The sequence below is a fragment of the Numenius arquata genome, chromosome 2, assembly GCF_964106895.1.
Source record: "Numenius arquata chromosome 2, bNumArq3.hap1.1, whole genome shotgun sequence".
Lineage (NCBI taxonomy): Eukaryota > Metazoa > Chordata > Aves > Charadriiformes > Scolopacidae > Numenius > Numenius arquata.
This window is the reverse complement of record NC_133577.1, coordinates 128,793,466-128,814,351: the sequence shown is the minus strand read 5'-3', so window position 1 is coordinate 128,814,351 and position 20,886 is coordinate 128,793,466. Positions and strand designations below refer to the sequence as shown.

The 20,886-nt window shown below is 39.8% G+C and overlaps 1 protein-coding gene across 1 annotated transcript in view; it reads right to left on the bottom strand.

Moving 5' to 3' along the window:
• MKLN1 (muskelin 1) overlaps positions 1 to 20,886 on the bottom strand; it is a 103,609-nt gene that overhangs the window by 75,548 nt on the left and 7,175 nt on the right. Inside the window, exons 2-4 of the mRNA XM_074164682.1 lie at positions 13,048 to 13,117; positions 4,381 to 4,523; positions 2,873 to 2,961 (exon numbers count right to left, since the gene is read on the bottom strand). Of these exons, the coding sequence (XP_074020783.1) occupies positions 2,873 to 2,961; positions 4,381 to 4,523; positions 13,048 to 13,117 (302 nt within the window). The remainder of the gene's footprint in view (positions 1 to 2,872; positions 2,962 to 4,380; positions 4,524 to 13,047; positions 13,118 to 20,886) is intronic.

Genomic DNA, 20,886 nt, shown 5'->3' with positions numbered 1-20,886 from the left:
TGTACTAGAGAGGACAGTCGCAGAGGCATTAAACACAGCACAATAATTGCAAATACTTCTCTCAAGCTAATTTCCGTGTCCCCCATCTAAGAGCAGTACACACACAAATAGTGTACGTTTGGAAAAATGCAAGAAATATCCACAAAGAAAGGATTGCTCATTCCTATTACACCAAAGCTTAAAAATCTTGAAGCCTAGTTAGGAGCTCCCATGCTAGCAACAAACTGGTATGAGAATTACACCCAGCATTTCTTCAAGCTCTTTCATGGCAATCAGTCTTTGCAACACCTTCTGCTTTCAAGGACACAATATAAAGAAAAATCTCTGCTTGGAGTAACCACAAAAACAGAGCCAGAAACAAGGCTCACAGACACAAAAAAAGATTATTCTTCGATATTTTGTCCGAATAAGTATCTTCTTCTCCCTCCCAGGTTCTTTAATAAGGTGCTACATGAAATGTAAAAATTACTTGTCAAGTAGGTCAAAACCCTGCACAACTGGGCATTTCAGTGCTAAGGAACTGAAGCTGAACTAATTAAACTGAAAGAGGTGGAAGCCTTCTCTTGATAAAAGGAGAGAGAAGTTATTTCTTCTGCTTTCTCTGAGTCCGAAACTTCCTCTAATACGTGAGCAATGTAGGACGTATTTTTCCCTCTCACAGAGCAATGTAGGACGTATTTTTCCCTCTCACAGATCTATCCATGACATGGTTCCTCCTGCCCTCTCCTCCCATATAAACCTCCCTGCTGTGCTATTAAGAGTGGTGTATAGGTCAGTACACCTATCTGCAGAATTATATAGCAAATGCCTGATGCAAATCGCTGCCGAACTAACTAATGCCTTCCCCAAATACGCAAACCTCACTGATAACAGCAACTTCTGCCGTGTCAGTCTCTAAGAGTCCAAAAGGGCAGATTTTGGCCTCGTGTTTACTGGCAGCATGACAAGGAACACAGCACGGTATTTCGAATTTTGAGTTACTTTGGCTAGCAGCTTGGAAATTTTAACAAACTGAAAACATATTCAAGCTGTGAATCTGAAAAATAACAGAATTTCGTAATGTTATTTTACAGTTGTTTCACAGAAGAAAAAAAAAAAAAACCAAACCACACTCTCACAACTTCATAAACAAAATTATGCTAGCCATCAACTAGAGGTTATTAGGTTTTGGCTAAAAGATCATTTTACTTTCTGTCCTAACATAGGAATTTCTTCATAGAAGATAGCTTCAAGAAACGAAAGGCTACAGATACAGCTAAAAAGCAAAACTCACCTCAAACCATAACTAGTGATCAAACGATAGTTAAATACAAATCTAACATTAATGTAACATAGAATGCTTACTGCTACATGAGGAACCCAACCCAACAAAACAAGCTGAGTAACTATTAATACTGCTCATGTCATGTCAGAGAAAAAAAACTGGTAGTAGAAACTAATCAGCATTTCATTTTCCTAACAACTTTGAACTTAGTGCTACACTTCATAACATCAGAACACATTTTGCTGGAATACAATTTACGCATCCAGATAAGTGGCTAGTAATCTTCCCATTCACTCCTGTAGCCCTCCAGTAACTACTTGCTGGTTTTTAGCCACTGAGAAATAAGATTTCCCAAAAACCCAACGCAGGAAGTGTTAGAATACTTTTAAAAATAATTAAAAAATAAAAAAAAAACCACTTCTGATGTAGTCAGCCTTTAACTCTTTAACTACTCCTCTGCTCCTCTTGAGATTTCCAAAAGCCGAATATTACAGATGTTTCCAAAGGAAGTAGCCAAAAAACAAACCCGATGTACTGAACGACCAATTTCTCTACTTCTATAAGAATGGGAAACAGCACCTTTTATGGCACAATTTTTTTTTTATTATTTATTCTCACCCTGAAGCTTTCAATTCCTCAGGCAAACACGAGAGAAGATTCAGAAAGCTGACTAGAAGACACTAGAGCAAAGGACTCAAAAGCAGCCCCTACACAGCCACTATCATCCAAGTCTTGGGAAAGGAATTACCCAACACTTCAAAACACTCCTAAATTCATCTAAATTAGTCAACAGGATCTTATTTTTCAGCAACTACCTCCTTGCTCTGTTTTTAACCTTAAACAGCTAGTTTAAAACCAGTCATTCTTTTACTCTCTCAGTAGGTAGGAAGATAAATTTACTGAGCTACAAAAAGCTGAAAGGCTCTAAACTCAGTATGACTGAAGGCCACCGTAAGGCACTTGTTCTCTCTGACCTGCGTGAAGCAAGGAAGAGAGATCCTCACCCGCTCCCATCACAAGTCACAGTAACTGGCCAGCGTTAGCACCCCCATTAGCAACCTTCACCCGAGAAACAAGACGGGACATCACAGGGTATGATTTTTCTTTGCCCCTGGGATGTCATCTTTAGCCAGAGATGAGACTTAATGATTAGAGTTGCAGGAAGAGAACAAGGAAGGCTTCTGCTGTTGCTCTACGTGCTGCAAGCATGTTTGAGAACAGAAGACTTCAACCTTTTTCAACTTTTTCAACTCCAGGGTTGACAATGCTGAAACTTTTACCGGTATTTAGCTTAATATTTTTTTCAAGCTTTATACAGCAATTTATAGTAGGACAGTAAGCAGCTTCTCCAGCAATTAATTGACTCCACGACTGTATTTCTGAAAATGACTGCATTGCACTTTCATTCCCCACGATGTAAATTATGAAGCTATTATTTCTTAGTAACAGGACTTCACTGTGTTCTAATCTAAACAGCCTAAAAGATCATGAAATGGAACAGCTATTGTGGATACTTTGCCTGAGTACAATGTAGTCACAAGTGCCAAGACTGGCACAAGTATAAGAAGAGATTATTTTCTACTCAGAATGCTGAAAAAATGCATTTACCTATCTTAATGAATCGACAGGGGAACATCTGTTCATCAATTTTATGCTTCAAGGTGAATGTTTCTTTGTTATAATCATTCTTTAAGCCACTGTGGGAAAAAATAAATAAGGTTACTAAATCTTACCTTGTATTTTAGGACTAGCTAATAAACGCAATCTAGGTCATGCCTGAAATGCGAAGCTTGTTTCATATTACTGTGAATCACAAGTGCACATGCTGGACCAGTTCCTGGGCTGAAATCCACCACCTTGTCTCCCTGGGAGGCAGCACCGGCCAGTGGTTTCAGGGGGACCTGACAGCGGATCAAGGCTGCTGCTCTGCACCCGTAACCCTGCAACTTCAGGAAGCCATCCACCTGTACCACCGCTTTCCCGTTTTCAAAAGGGAGACGGACCCGCTCTCAGAATTATCACATTGCCAAAGTGCTTTCTGATCCATTTATGGACATTAAACTTTATAAATTATACTAAATATTTGATATTTTTATCAAAAAATCTTAAGTCCATTTTTACAGAAGATGCAAGTGCAGGTCCCAAAATAAGGATTTTTATTAAACTTCAGTACAAGTGAAATTATATTAGACATCAATAACTACTACACTACTAAGACCTCTTCCCCCATCATTCTAGTAGCGATAAAGTCAAATTGCACGACTGGTCTATTTAAAGAGGGCAAAAGGGTGGGAAGGGTTGTGGCTAGTTTCCGTATGGTCTTAAAGGATACCTGCATCAAAGAACTTCCCATATTTCTCCATAGCTATTCCGCTTGACTACATGTGATGTATACCCAGCCATTCCCCGGAGGTGGACTTTCCTTCTGTAGGCCTCCAAAAATAAACTAGTTTCTTGCTACTCATTTCTCTTCTACTCCTAGATACTTAAGTATCATTTCCCTTTCTGAAACAGAAGACTCCTTAAAAGGCCCTTGGAAATTTACATTAGCAATTACTCAGAAGCTCTGGATAGTTTGAACAGCCAAAAGGCTCTTTCTTTAGTCTCTATCAACTACCAAATCAAACTAAACAAAGGAAAATACAGGTTCTCCATTTGCTTATTTGATTTATTTACCCATTTGAAGAAAGACAGAGCAGCTGACTAGTTCAGACCTCTACAGCTGCAACGAGGTTATTGACATCGGCAAGTTACTTGGGCTTTTAAAAGCTACTTGAAGTTACCCACAGCTGGGGAATCATTTCTCTTGTGCCTCAAGCACACAGAAGAAAGGAATTGCCATCCAGCAACACTGCACCCTGCTCTCAGCTCTTCCAAATCTCCAAGAGCTCGCTCTCCACAAATCCTCTGTGGTTAGAGCGGAGTAAGGAAGGCTTCCTGGAGCGAGCGTTGGGATTGCTGCTCTCTGACCTGACCATAAACACAAGGGCAGCTAAATGCAGGATCACAAACACAGCCCTATTACACTGTCAGCCATAGGTCTGCTTGGGAGCGAAGGGGAAGAGCATTTTGGTCCAGCCTTTATGATTACCAGAGCTGATGAAATCACATCTTACCTGGATAAGAGATCTGTCATGTTTTCCTCATTCATCCCACCAAAGACTTTAAACTTCTTTAAATTGCAGACATGCGTCTTCTCATATTTGCCAAATGTGATACTCTGGACTATGGCAGGTCTTTCAAGTTTCAGAATCAAATACTGCAGAAGAGAGAACAGTGAATTTTAATATTAAAGCCAAGGCTGCAAAACATACTACGGGAAGAGCCTTCAAAAATTCAGTTTACAAAGCCAGAGAATGGAAGTTAATATGATCCCTCCCCATTATTATATTTTCTCCTCTGTTCCTGGAATGAAGCAAAAGGGTTTCAGGACTATTACTTTAAAAGCAGTTTGTCCAGGAAAAAATTTGGTTCAACTACCTATTCCTAGCATTTCTATTCAGGGCTTACATACATTCCTTCAAGTTGGATGCAAGACTTCCTGAAATCTGGCAAATAGGATCAAACTACGGAGAGCGATGATTCAAACGCCCACTACAGCCTGAAATGAAACCTAAACTGAATACACAATTAGATAAATACAGTATGTTCCACATACTAAGAGAACATCAAATTACTTTTCCTCTCTGGGCTGACACTATTTAACCACTGAACACAGACCAAGTTTGATGTGTGGCTAACGTAGGAACCAACTGCTTTTTAACCATACCAAATAAAACCACACCACTTAACTGACAATAAAGGGGCTTTACAAATAAAACTACAAAAATGTTCTCCCTTGTGAACATGTGCTCTCCCTTACAGACTCCACCCCCTCCCCAAGTGCATGACGAGTCAGATTATTTATATTAAGGCCCCAGCTACCAGCTTCACCAGCACTGCTGGAGGAAGAGATCTGTTCCACTTGGAAAGCATTATGCAGAGAAGCACTTGCACCATCATAGAATGGTTAGAGTTGGAAGGGACCTTAAAGATCATCGAGTTCCAACCCCCCTGCCATGGGCAGGGACACCTCCACTAGAGCAGGTTGCTCAAAGCCCCATCCAGCCTGGCCTTAACTTCCAGGGATGGGGCATCCACAACTTCCCTGGGGCAACCTGTTCCAGTGCTTCACCACCCTCACAGGAAAGAATTTCCTCCTAATATCTAATCTAAGTCTCCCCTCTTCCAATTTAAAACCATTACCCCTTGTCCTGTCACTACACTTCCTGACAAAGAGTCCCTCTCCGGCTCTCCTGTAGGCTCCCTTCAGATATCGGAAGGCTGCTATGAGGTCTCCCTGGAGCCTTCTCTTCTCCAGGCTGAACAACCCCAACTCTCTCAGCCTGTCTTCATAGGGGAGGTGCTCCATCCCTCTGATCATCTCTTTGTGGCCCTCCGCTGGACCCGTTCCAACAGGTCCATGTCCTTCCTGTGTTGAGGACTCCAAAGCTGGACACAGTATTCCAGGTGGGGTCTCACGAGCGCAGATCCATTGGGGATCATCAAGAACCAAGTTTATTTAAACTTCCCCTACAAAACAGGTCTTAGAGGGAACCCTGGAGACATCCTGTTTTGCAGAATACACCGAGTTTTATACCTGAAAACAACGCGTTTCATTCTCTTCCCTAACTTCTCAGAAATAAGCAGTATATAACAGAGAACAAGACGAAGTGCAGAAACACAATTACTCATCCTGCTGGATTTTGTTACCAAACCCTGTGATCAAGGCTATGGTACAAGCAGAATCAGTAAGGCGTTGTAGGACACCTCCCACTGCAGGCACTTCTGGTGGCCCTTTCCTCCAAGAAGCAGCGCTGCCAAACGAGAGACAACGCAGTATTTTGAGACACTCATCGACATCAAATAGAGTATTTCATGAATGTGGCTACTTTCTGTGGTTCCCGAGTAGAGACTAGTATCTCCCCAGAAAGTGTCGTGGGCATCACTCTGCTTGTCCCGTACAGCTCTGGCTATGGGACAATCTTGTCCTAGAAGTGCATTTTTTGGGTGAGAAGCAGAACTAATTTTCCCATTCGTTTAATTCTCAATCTTTCTGTCATGGCCCTATAAAGCAACTAATTCCGGATTTAGGAGCAGCAATGACATCGTTCTAGAGAGCGTCAGGATAAACACATGATCTCAACAGCTGCTTCTCACTACATTTACAAAAAGCTTAGCTTAAAAGAAATATTCGTACATATAGCAGTTACAGATGATAATGCAGACTGGATAGGTACCTCCTAGAAGAAGGAAGATTTACCGCCAAAGATGTTTCCAGCAACTCAAAAATTTTCAGAATGAAGCAAACAAATCAGTATCAGCACTGCTAGGGTACAACAGAAGAATGCTTTGGTGCTTTTCCAAATATTTTTTTTGGAAGAAAAATTTCTATTTTGTGAATAACACCATCCAGCTAAACGTCAGAACCCACCGTTAGTTTAACTAGCAGTAAGCCATGCGTTTGTCTCAAAATATTTCTCAAACTTCAGAAAAAAAGAAAATGAAGTTCTAAACAGGAAACAAGATATTCTAAAGCAGAAAAAAGGAAGGGATGAGCAAAAGGATGGTCCTGTAATGAGAAAGGCAGTACTTGATACATGGCACAGCCTGCTGCCAAAATTCCCATGCAGAACAGACAGTACACAACAATGTCTAAGAACTCCTCCTACACCATCATTTCGTCCCTGCGGATTTCTCCCAAAACTGAAAAAGTGAAGCTAGCACTACCAGCACCAGCAACTGCAATTCTTAATCCTGCTGGAATCACAAGCCTAATGCTTGGGTGATGAAGACACGCTTTCTCAAGTACCACGCAAGATTTGCAAGTTTGGCATAAACTTCATCCTTCATTATTCAATTCCTAACCTAAATTAAGTGAGAGAAATCCAGGACTGCAGTTAAATCTTTTATCTTGGCAAACATCCTTAGAAGGGAGCAAGGCACGGCAATCACTCCACATGGCTAGCAGTGATTTCTTAAATCTACAGACAGGGAAGGCACTCTGCAGCCCTCCTTCCTGCTTCCACACATCCCACCATCTGCCGAGTCAGGCAGACGTTACAGAAAATAGAAGCACAAAAGCTAAAGACAACTCTTTTGTGAATTTATCTGCTGACTGAACCAAAAGACAGCTTCACTTTAAAGCCTGTGGCTCAATACCTGTACCTATGTATGCATTTTTTAAATACATACATACACATATATATACATACACACAAAGATGTACTTTTTGGTTTTATGTATAGACACACACACACAGTTCTTTGACTGTCAGTACAGGCTACAAATCTCATTGATATAAAAAAAAAATATACTGCTTCAAGAGCTGCAAACAGCTGGCTGCATGGATATTTTTGGACTGCTACCAGGAGTTTAGATGTGACAGACTAATCCCATCATTCAAAGCTACAGAGAAAAGCATACGTAACATCAAGTGATTTATTAAACCTGCAGAGAATAAGTCTATGAGATTTCAGACAAATACACATACCAAGAGATTTGACACGTTTCCATCCTGGGAAAGACCTGGGAGTCCTGGTGGACAACAGGATGACCATGAGCCAGCAATGTGCCCTTGTGGTCAAGAAGGCCAATGGCATGCTGGGGTGCATCAGGAAGAGTAACAAGATGGTCAAGGGAGGTCATCCTCCCCCCTCTGCTCTGCCCTGGGGAGGCCACAGCTGGAGCACTGGGATCAGTTCTGAGCTCCCCAGTTCAAGGAGGACAGGGAACTGCTGGGGAGGGTACAGCAGAGGACCACAAAAATGATTAGGGGCCTGGAGCATCTCTCTTAGGAGGAAAGGCTGAGGGACTTGGATCTTTTTTAGTCTGGAGAAGAGAAGACTGAGGGGTGATCGGACCAATGCCTATAAATACTTAAAGGGTGGGTGTCAAGAGGATGGGGCCAGTCTTTTTCCAGTGGTGCCCAGGGATAGGACAAGAGGAAATGGGCACAAACCTGAACATAAGAAGTTCCACCTAAACATGAGGAGGAACTTCTTCACTTTGAGGGTGGCAGAGCCCTGGAACAGGCTGCCCAGAGAGGTGGTGGAGTCTCCTTCTCTGGAGACATTCAAAACCCACCTGGACAAGTTCCTGTGCAACCTGCTCTGGGTGGACCTGCTCTGGCAGGGGGGTTGGACTAGATGATCTCCACAGATCCCTTCCAACCCCATATCATTCTCTGATTCTGTAATCCTGTTGCTATAAGCAACATCAGTACTTTTAATAACCAAGTATTCATGAAGTATTCAAAAAATCCAGTTTATAAACTGAAGTGTTTCTTCATTAGAGGCATGGCACACAGACACTAATTGCAGTAACTGTGCAAAAAACTCAGCCTAATTGTTAAGCCTCAAATTACAATATTTACAGAAACGATGCTACAAAACATTAGAAGATAAAAACTTCTGGTTTATGATTCAACATGTTTGTAAGTGACGATGCACAAAGAGTAGAGCAGAGCAAATGGCACTTCAGCCCCTTAACAGCTTGTTACGGTACATCCCCCCCAGAAAAGGCAAATCCAGACCTGTCACAACAGGAGTTGCAGCAAATTCCAAACTTTTTTGAAGCACTGGTCTGTGCTACCATTTGATGACAACCATATGCATGCTTCTGCATCACACAACTGAGTGTAAGTTTTATTAATGTACTTTAAATTACTTCCTGATACGATCTACACAGCAGGATTGAAATCAAGAGAAAAAAAACTGGTCTTCTCAGATGCACAACTGAAACCAATTGTCTGGACAGTGCCACTAACTTTATACATATGCTGCTCTTCAACTGCTCAAAATTTACATCTCCACATCAAATACGCTGGACCAGATTCCAAACTGCACTACGCAAGCTGCAATTAGAGTCACATTGTGTTTTATTAATTTATTTTGCTTTAACCATTTGTGCTCAAGCGTTTTTTTTATCAGGGAGTAGTGAAATTTCTATCACATGTGAAAATAAAAACACAAAATAACCAAGATACTCAACAGCGACTGCCTTTGTCCAGCTACCCATTGCTTTTGCAATTAAGCTTGTGGCTAAATAAAAATCTATCTTGTTCTACATATTAATCACGCTACTCAGGGGAATTAAATGTTGTTCTGCAGAGAGTCTTCCAAGTCATACCATCACTGGAGCCATGAGGATGAGCATTTATGACAGGGCCATGGTCTCCAGCATCACCAGCCTCATTGCTTCACACTTCCTATGTAAGCCTAGAACTAGCTTAAAAATAGAATGATGAGCCTTCTTCTGCCTGAATAGGTTACTACATAACAGGTTTGTTATTGAATATATAATTTCTGGGTCATCCTATTTCAAGACTCATGAAAGATATCTAGTTTAATAAACAGAAAAACAGCTGTCATATGTATTTCCTTTCACTGGCACTCATTCATAACCAACTGGTGGCTCTCACGGCCACAAGAATTATTTAACTCTAGCATACCCATAAAGCTAGGAAATCCCTTTACTAAATATAGTCACATGGCAGCATTCCAAGTCTCTAGACTTCCGCTTTCATTTTCTTTCCCTTTTCAAAAAGGTTTAATATGGACTCCAGCACATTAACCGCAAAGCAGGGATCTTGGTTGAGCTACTGTAGGAATTCTCAGATTTTCAGCTGTCCCAGCAAGAGAAAGAAAAGGTGCCTGCAGACGTTTTGTATCACTCAACAAGGGATGGGAATAATTCAATGTTTAGGGAGTCACACATATTTCTACCTCTAAGCCAATACAGCACCGCCACGCTGGCAGGGAATTACTAAACCCTTACATTAAGGTGAGACAAACACCAGCGATTAGGGCGGCCGAGCTTATTAAAATATCTTGTGGCACGTTCCAGTGAGCATGACTGACATTAGTCCCTGTGTTGTGTCAGCCCTGGCTAACAAAGTTGGAAACAAGGAAAGCTTTATTTTACCGAGTTTTAGTTTGCTTCCTGTCCCGGACTATTATGGCCACCCACACAGTTTAACAAGTGCGTCACTGCAAAAGCGACCAATTTTTAAATGAAGCAATGCCAGCACACAAGCCATAAAGTGCTTCGCAACTTCATTTTCCATAGGATACATGATGTTTATTCTGTGGATTAAAAGTCATGTGTATATATCATCATTCTTGAATACGAAATATCCAAATTCTAACAAAGTAACTAACTCCCTCCCCCCCAACTTCTCCCCTCACCACTCTTACAACTCAGTCAACTGCTATTTCAACTAAAGTTCTCCAAGCTAAGAATCTGCCTTAACAACTTCAGCCATCTGCAAGAACGAGGAAGCAGGAAACCTGTATAAAAGTTTTACCTTCATTAAAACGTGGCAGACTTTCAATGGGCAAGGTGCAAGAACTAGCCATTTTGAGCAAAATGCAACCAAATCTGAAGTTCTTTTGTCAAGTATGAAACAACACAATTTGGAACTGATTCTCTCTATACACACAGAAATAACAAACCCTGCATTCTTTGCACACAGGCCTCTTCTGTAAGTTTTAATTTCTCATTCCCTCTTTCCGCTTAATTTTTCAACAGAGAAGTTACACTGTAAAAAATGCTTGACATGAATATTTAAACACTCAGGTTAGAAGTGTAAGAATTAGCTAAAGTACGTATTAGAAACAGCAAATACACCATCTATCTCACTCAGCGCTCAGGATTCGGGTTGCTAAATACACGAGCAACCTCACAGTGTTTTATATTCTCACTATTGGATATGGAGATTCAAGTAGGAGGAATCCAGCAGGATGGGCCCTTTTCCACTTGGGCAGTCAGGTCTTCTCTTGGTTTTGTCTTTAAATAACACAGAATAAAACTCAAAACACTGTCTTGCCAATCTGAGTTGCCACTACGAAGACTAACTTTTTGCAAGTCAGATCAAAGGACCTCAGATCTGCATATCTCATATCTATAGTGCAAGATATATATGAGATAGAGAGACAGAGAGATGAGATATATAGGTGTGTATATATTGATATATACAACATATATAGATAATCATGTTAATTCATTTTTCTCCTATCAAAAAATTTTATTTAAATGACTTTCTTATCACGTAGGGCAGTGCCCAGTTCTCCAGGGTTGGATTCAGTAGTTCTGCAATAGCATCTTCATTCAGGCCATGATCAATACACATAAAATTGCTGGAAGACATCTCTAACAAGCTGACGTGGTTCATGCTGAAGTCACTCTAATTATTCCCTGCTTAATATATATGCCTGAATATAACTTGTATCACTTGTCAGCTTTAAGCATAGGCTGGGGATATTCTGAGGCATCCAGTTACAAGAGATGTATTCCCACTCCAGAATCAGGTTTTTAAAAGCACAAGATACTCAGAATGGCTCAGAAAATGAAAGAGCAACTTTTAGCAACAACTAAGAGCACCTCAGGTGAAAAACCCAGTCCAAAGCAGCACCACAAGCCAACCTTGCCTTGGGAACAAGAGAGCCTTAAGAAAAACACATGCTACCTGTGTGAAAGGAAATAAAGGACGGCGCAGACAATACAATACATGCACAACACTCATTACCCTGCGATCAATAGTTCCTAGATAGACTAAAACTGTTTCAGGCTGTGGATTAAATTCCTATATATATTTTGATAAACAGTATATGTTAAACAAAAAAATCGAATTAAAAGAGCAGTAGATGCACAGAGGCATCAAGAGGATCAAAATTATTAGTCTTCATAAGCGGGTTTATGAAACATGTTAGTGGAATAAACAGGAGAGTCTTCCCTCCCCTCCTAAAAAAAAACCAAACACCTACTTTTACAGGCACAACAGTACAGAACGCTATCATGAAAATCAAGATGCAAACTTTTCAGCTGGATGAGATGACCTGCTGCTATAGGGAGCTGCCAGTTTAGACTATAGATTTTTAACACACCTTCAAAGCAAAGTAGCAAGTAGACAAAATTCTGAGAGACTTAACTTTTGTCTGAAAGTAGACAAAAATTCTGAGAGACTTAACTCATGAGGAATACTTGGATTAAATAAGTAGATAAGCAGAAGAACTTTGCAGGAGAGAGATATTGTGCAACACACCCTATTGTGCATCAGTGTTTTAAACAAGAGAATTTAAAACAACCAGCATAAGAGATATAGAAGCCGAACAAACAGTACCAGAGTAATAAGGTATAGATCTAGCATAAAGAGAAGGATAACACATTTATTGGAGAATAAAAATATTAAGTAAAAGGATAAGCACATTTTTTCTGGATAATCTAACAATCTAATTAATAGCAAAAAAGCAAATTACATGCTAAAATCAATACAAATCTTATTTTAGTAAGGTGCTTAACCAGCAGAAGAGGTGACATTCATGTCTCTTTAAACAGAGTCTACATTTGTAAATGCGCTATTAAGCAAAACAAATACAAGCTCCTTAGCTCTAGGATTCAAGGCCAGCAATCTACAACAGTTTCCAGTAGTGCTGACAAAGGGGGACCCACACGCCTCATTAGCAGCTTAATCTAACCATAAGGTTAGATCATTTCCAGTACGACCGCGATCATCACAGATGGAACGTGAAACTCCCCTTGCAAAAAAGCATTTCTTGAAACATCAGAAATAAATTGCTGGAAAAGTGAATACCTAATATACCAACAACATGTATTTTATTGAGAGAAGGTAGTCTATAAAGGTTGTCATTATAAATTGTAGCAGACTAGATTTAAAAGAAAAACTCAAGTAAATATTAAGTTGTACGACACTGCTATACAGCTGCAGAGATTCAGATTCTTACCTGGGGAGGATAATTGCTTTCTGAAGACCATCTCGAAGACTGATCATTGGGCTTGTCCACCAAGATATTCCTAAAAAATGAGAAGCCAGAAGTAATTTAAATAACAGCCCTGATGTATTTTGCATCTCCAATAAGACCATACATGCAGGTCCGTAACATTTTCATGCAACCACCTAAATCGCTAGGCAGAGACTAAGGCTCCTCCCCTCTTTTATTAAAAATTTTGTACATTGCTATTTTACAGGACCCATCAAAATATGCCTCCAAGCCTTGTGGTTGTGAAACGGAGCTTCAAGTTGCGAAATAAAAAAAATTCAAATTGTGAAATAAATGTAAAACAGATGAATTTACGTAGGCCCAAGTCCGCAATGAAGTGGAAAAAAAGGTCTCATTCACCTCAACGGGGCAACAACTTTTCAATAAGGTTAAAATGATGAGCAGTAAAACGATCTGCGAGCCAAGAAGTGTCCTTTACTAGACAGGCGATAGTGGAACAGGGAAAGCGAGCTGCTAACCTACTTAAGCTTTCTTGGAGTGCGGGAGATGACCATTTAACTCATGCCAAATTTTAACAAGTATGTTTCATATGAGTACAAGCCTAGAACAACACACAGAAAAGCAGAAATTCAACTCTTTGGTAAAATTACCTCCGTGTTGCTTTCTTAGAGTTTGGAATAGCACAGAATTTAGGTAATTAACATATATTCAGAATAGTTTTTTGGCTACAATGAAACAGATTCATCATGATAGTCTTATGAAGGATCTGCCTTCCCCTCTCCTATAAGCACATTGGAAAGCTCACCCCCTGGATTAAATTAAAAACTAAAAAAAAAAATAAAAAAATAATAAAATAAAAATCCCTAAAACACATATAAATATTGGTGAGGTAACGATGCACCACCTGCTGGACAAGGCTTACGAGCTCTACCACATCCAACTAACGAACTCGCCAGCTTGTAAAACTTATGTAAAAAGAAGGAAGCAGTCATCAAAAGGCTTATGCCATCTCCATCTGCTGTGTAGGAGGAAAAGAACACGAGCATCTGGATTACTACAAAGAACTGAAGGAAAAAGCGCTCATATAAAAGCTCAGAAGGGAAAGAGGTTAAGTCAGAGGTTGAGCATTAACAGACAGAGAAATTAGCTCGCTCTTTCCACACTGCGCAGACCAAAATCACCACTCTAGCAACGGTATCCAAGCAGTCCCGCACCACGACAAGGGAGACAGCAAGGAGCTAGACCAGGGTGGCCCCTTAAAATACGTATATTTTAGAAAGCTGGTCTAGTGGCTGTCCGTCTGCGGGCTTTGCAAGAGACACGTCGTGATTTTTACACGGCATAGGAAAAAAACTCAGGTTACCTCTCCCTTTAAGCTAGTTTCCATCATAGCATGGCATTTATTAAGCCAGGCCTGCAGCTGGTTTATTCCCACAACCCCAACGGGGAAAACGCATTTTAACAGCATACGGACACAAACTACCCTCTTGCTCTAATCCCGTCAAAATAGGAAACATCAAGCATTGGTCTGCATAATTAAACATCAACTAAATACGTCTAGTTTGCAGCATGAAGAGGCTCAACTCCCCCATCTTTAATTACAAGAGGGACAAAATTAACCAACCAAACCGAAGGGGAGAGTTTAGGAACTGGTGAGACACAGATTTCTATTATAAGTTGCCAATCTCAAAGCTAAGTCACCACTAGAAACCAAAATAGACTTGTTTAGAGAAGAATCATACCTGTAGTCTCCTCTGCCATGCCACAGGCAAGGCAAAAGGATATTTATGAATTTCTTAATACCTTTTAATATCTGGAGAGAGAGAAAACTGCTGAACTTGAAGGAGATATGTATCTTATATTAAATACTTAAGGGACACGAAGGCAGATAAAACCAGATAATACCGTATGGCTTTTCTCCTTTGTGGAACTTTATCCTAGCATGCAAGAAGACAATTTACCCTACAGAATAAATTTTATTTACAATGCTATTACATTTGTTTAAACATTAGACGATAAGCTCTTCATACGTTGAGCAACATTTGCAGGAATTGGCACAGTTACGTGGTCAGACAATGCCCCGCTGGAAAGAGGCATTTTATAACTGGGACAGATCCCAAAGATCATATTTTTAGAAGTAGATTTGTTTGCTTCCCCAGGTCAAAGATCAGTTTGCCAACCAAAGAGGACCTCAATCAGTACAGCCAGACAAGTTAAAAATCCTTCTGCAGAGACAGAGAAAAGGGACAGGCAGCTCACACAAAATTAAGGCTAAAAAGAAATTTAAAAGATAAAGATAGCAGTGTCAATGGAGTTATAAATATGTTTAAAAATACATGGGTTATTAGTTTATTAAGATTAAACAAACACTGAAGACAGAAGTCCATATGCACAAAGTCAATTTACCATAATGGTTTAGGAAAATTTATGGGCTTGGAGGAATTCAAGCATTCCAGCAGTCATGAGACAGTAAGAAACAAACAAATGCGTATCCTAATGACAGGACAGACGCCTTTTTCCACGTAAAGCCCTTTTTCTGGACATCAGAAAATTCTTACAGTACGTAAGTACTGTAATACGCAGTACCTGGAGGCAGGCTTTTCAGATATGACACCTCGATTAAAAACTGAGAAACTTTAAAAGTGAAAATTCCATTAACTCGACGACTTTCCATGCAATTTTCACAAGGCATTATGAAAAGGTATTTGTAAGCCCTTGAGCTACCGCAAGTACTAAATAGTTTTACGCAAGCTTTTCCTGTGAAAAATGCAACCCATTAAATGCGGTTTGAGCTAACTCATAATCATAAACTGTAGACACAAGATCTAGTCTAGCATAAATCTATGACACTGCCAAGAGGGACCATTCCACCCACTCGCGCCTGATCCTCCCCCTCCATACACCAGCAGCTATAATAAAGATTAGCATAAATAACTTCTTTAGTCTGATCAGTTCTCTAATTCAGCTTACTACTAGTGCCAGCGCAAAAAGGGAGTAAAAAAGACAAGAAGCTGGATCTGGACGAGGGGTTCATACTGAAATGAACTGCCAATACCACTCTGCTATTGGCAAGTAACTCCTGAAAAAAAAAAAAAACATATATATTGTGGAACTTCTGCTACTTTGTGGGAATCCTACCCAACACTAAAATCTAAGCAGAAGGAGCCATTTTATTTGCACCACAAACAGTAGCGTGTCCAAAGGCGGTACTGGTGTGCCTTAAATTCATAACCTAGCTTCCTTCCCAGCTATTAGCATCTAAGCCTCTATTGTAAGCATTCCCATCGCTAATTAAGAGAAGTGGATCATTCTGGCCGCTTTGTGTAGAAAGCCCTCTTGGCAGAACACAGTGGAAGTTTCTTTTTATTGCCCAGGCAGACGCTGGTCTTGCAACTGCTGGAAGTAGATAATTTTTCCTTTTACCAACCCAGAAACCGTCATATCCGTTGTACCAACTGCTGGCAGATCTCTGCTGGAATTACAGAGATGTCCCCATGCTTGGTGTTACCAGAGGATTTCTCTGTGCAAAAAACTCTGTGGTTTCAGGCACAACAATCACTAAGTAAGAGTTTTTCTTTGCTTTGAAAGCGGGGAGTAAGAGAAAAATAAGATGACTTTGCAGAACATACTGTAAATTAGGTTTAAGGCTGCTCTAATTTGCATCTAACCTAAATATTTTCGTGAAGCTGTTATTAAAGAAATCCATTACTTTAGGAACGAGTTCTTAAGAATAAACAAATCCAAAACACTAGCTTTGCTTGGCACATTCAAATCACTCTTCAGAGAGCAGCTGTGCAGAAAAGGGCACACACGTCTCCAAGAGGACTTGGAACTCTGACACAGCTCTTCTAGAAAACCACTGAGGTACCGCGCCATTAAACCGCAAAAAGCATTTGGAGTGCTACGAAAACACAGCCTGACTGAAAACGGACAAAATACTTTCTTCGAGGTCGTCCCTGTGATGATTTTTTCAGTTCTTCCTACAACCATCCCAAAACAGACTAGCAAGAATACAGCAACTAAAATACACAGACTAAGATGTCCACTAAGTCCCCTTTACAGAGGGCTGGAAGACATGGTGGGCCAAATATTTCAAACACGTGGAAACATCACACCAGCCAATACAAAGCATCAACAGAGATACACTCGCTCAGCCTAGACACAGGAATACATACACAATATTAACCAAGAAAAAAAGAAAAAAAAAAAAACCCACAACCCTAGTCCATGGATCTGAAAAGAACCAGAGAAATTTCTCTCCTGCAACTCCCAGAAACTCACTGCAACTAACATTGATTTCAAAGAACCTGGCCGCAATGTTTAAAAAGCTATATATACCTATGGATCTTCCCTAAAGCAGGTCAAAAAAAGCTTTTTAGATTTTGTTATAACGTTTCTCTCCTTTCTATTGCAAAAGTTCTCCCCTTAAAATGGCATGAAGATGTGAAGACATGAAAATTTCTTGGTTGAAACAAAGTAAAACATGATCAATTATTATGCAGATACATTCAGAAAACAAGTTTTTTGGGGTTTAGCTGTTGTTTTTTGGTTTTGCATTTTTTAAAACACAGATTTTCTTAACCCTACTGCTAAAAAGCACAGGAGAACCTCTTGCGTAAGTAAAACACAGTTTGAGTTAAACATGTACAGAAGTGTGCAATTTTAAATACTAAACTGTCAGGAGGTTTGCCAACTTACTGTTCAAATTTGCTTCCATCTCCTCAGCAGCAGTTTCACACAAACATCCATTACATTATAAATTTAATTCCATCAAAAGTAAAAAATAGCTAAGCAAGCACAGCATACACAAATTGATGAATTTATAAATCACCTTACAGGAATATATTTATCAGATCACAGCTGACTATACTAGACAACAAAACAGATATCACTTAGCTCTGGCGTAGAAATAGTTCCACTAAAACCAGTTTCTCAATTATTTCTTTCAATGAACAGTTTACTACTTACTTTTTTTTTTTTTTCCTTTTTAAGCTGCCTCTCATCACTGCCAGCCCAATGATACACAAAGGCCTTTACTAAAAAAACTGCTCCTTAAACACAAAATGACGCTGTTGCAGACATTTCCAGTAACACAAGTTAGGAAGTACGCCTTTTCACTCCCCCCATTTAGATAAGACTTCTTTAAACAAGATATTTTTGATTCATCAGTGCTTCCTCCTGACGTGTCAGGAATTAAATGTTACCACTAGTGACTAAAATTGCAGCAGAATAGTGAATTCTCAGCAAGTTATCAGCGCCTGGTAAATAACTTCTATTCCGGTGACATTGGACAACCCTAAATCAGGGATTAAACTTTTGACTGTATCACAGCACTGAGCAGCCCAAATCCTTAGCGGCAGGTTGGTAATATCAGCATCAGAACAGGAGACAAACAAATTGGAGAAAAAAATAAAATAGTCAGCCTTATTTGCCTGTGTTGGTAACCACAGTAATTTCACACATTGCAGATGATTACCAGCCTAATTATCCCAATGTTTAGGGATTATACTATTATTACTATTATTATAAATGCAATTTAACTGGTAACTGATGCTTAACCTTTAAGCTTAAAAAATATCAAGGCTTGTTCTCTCCTCGCTCTAGCTTTGGTTTTAAATTTAAGAATTGTTGGGTCACTGAAACAACAGATCTTTTCCTTGTACTTAAGGGCTACCCTATTTTTTGAAAAGAAAATAACTTAAAATGCTGATGAAATCAGCAATTATAAAGACTGCTTCACTTAATCATCTCGGTGAACTCATATTAACAAATATAAGATTATCTGGAAGTATTTCTTTCCTTACTCAGTGTTCATTTCTACATGCCTAAGCCACAAGGATATTTAAAATCCAGCCTTTTAAGTGATCCACAAAGTACTAACACAAGCTACATGGCGTGCATGCAACCCAGCCTAGGTGAGGTCCCGGGAGGCAGAAATAAACCCATCTTGATAAAAAGACAAGGACCAGGATGAATTCTACGTTTCAATATACAAGGAAAAAGATGAAGATATTAGATTCTTTAGCTCACTGGATTTGTAGCCAATAAATAAAATATTGTGGTAAAATCTGTCAGAGTTTAAGACAACACCAACCACGGCCACTTCATAACAAAGTTTAGTTTTCATTTAAAAAAAAAAAAAAATCTCCTATCTTGCTGGGAAAATGGTCTAGACAGTGTGTGGAGACAGGGATTTCTACTGCCAGCAATCATCAGAAAAGCCACTGAATTTAGACTTCCCAAATCTTCCACAATACCGGCGGGGTAGCGCTCTTCAGCGCTGCCTTCCTCCCATTTCTCATTTCCAAAAGCATTTTCCTGGAAAGGAACAGACCTTTACAAGAAGATCAGAGAAAAGCAATGTCTAGCACACATCTATGTAAATCCCCTATGCTGTATTTTGGAAGCATCACAAACTTGGTGAAGCTTTTTTTTTTTTTTTTGAATAACATACATATGGAAAAAATTTACAAAGGCCAGGAAGCAGATTTAGGACTTCCATGATTTCATAGCATTGCAACAATGCTCTTACACGCCACAATACCTTTAATATTTCCACTCAAAAGAGGGATCCACAAAACCAGACTGAGTGATTACATGTAAAGATATAAATTCCTAATGTAAGTCATAAACACGTCTTTAATATTCATCAGGCTCCGTAACTTCACACTTAGTAAAAAGTTAACCCAAAAAACTGATGCCTGTAAAAGAATTTAAAGCAGACTAGGTTCAACAGAACAGACCAAAGCCCCCTCATGCCCAAACTAATGCCAAGTATGGAGTTTTTTCACCATAACTCTACTGAAAATGCCTCTTGGTTCCAGGTGGGACCACCTTCACTGTATTAGCTTGGTTTCAAAATTAAGGTTCTCTCACTAACGATGCAACTCTACTTGGGGAATCCAGAAGCCAAAATACTGACCCGGGAAAATAAGGAAATATCAGCCTGTCATTAAATACTGGTTATTTGGGAAACCGCATTAAAAGTCAGAAACATCTGCCACTAGAGCTACATTACGGAGTAATTCCTTATTTTGGGGCAATATAAATAATTCCTGCTAAAGGGTATACCAGTTCCCAAGCCAGCATTACTTTCATATTTGGCAGTTTCCAAACCCTGTATCAGAAAGCAAGTTTTTTAGGAGACAAAATGTGAAAATTAGCAATAGCATGCTGTCATGAAAGAGCAGGGTGGTAACTTATCCAGCAATTCCTTACTCACAGGTAAGGTACCTACTGGCACCTAATCCAGATTTTTTTCTTCCATTTTAACACCCTGTGTTAAGAGCACCTCTTTACTAATACAACTTTCAAATGCAGAATAGGATAGAAAATTAGTATTTAAATAGTTACCATAAGAGCCAAATGCTCCTTAAAGTAGGTACCTAAAGAAAAGCATTTGAGAAAAACGCAGTTAATGTCCTAATCAGAATTTCAGTGTTTTTCAGGCACCTTTCCAGAGCTTGAGAGTGACATTTTATTCCCAGCAGTCAGTCTGGGGAGAAAAGGCAGAGAGGACTGAGGAAAACACCACCAAACTCAAAATGACCAGGGCACAATTTTTCTCCATTATCGAGCTCATGTCATTTCCAGGAACTGCAGAACACACCAGCAGAGGAGAAGTGAGCACTGTTAACCGGTTTGCTTTTGCAGTTTAAATTCAGACATGCAGGCTGCTGTCCTCAACTTGAATATATGGTCCTGCTCCTTGATTTAAATTGATCCAGGAAATAATTTCTCAAAGATTATGCACGCTGAGTTTTAAGCAGTGACTGGCACAGCAACGACCTAAGGTAACAAACCACTCTACATCTTCAGCGCTCCTTCCTCCCCTTCCAGGAA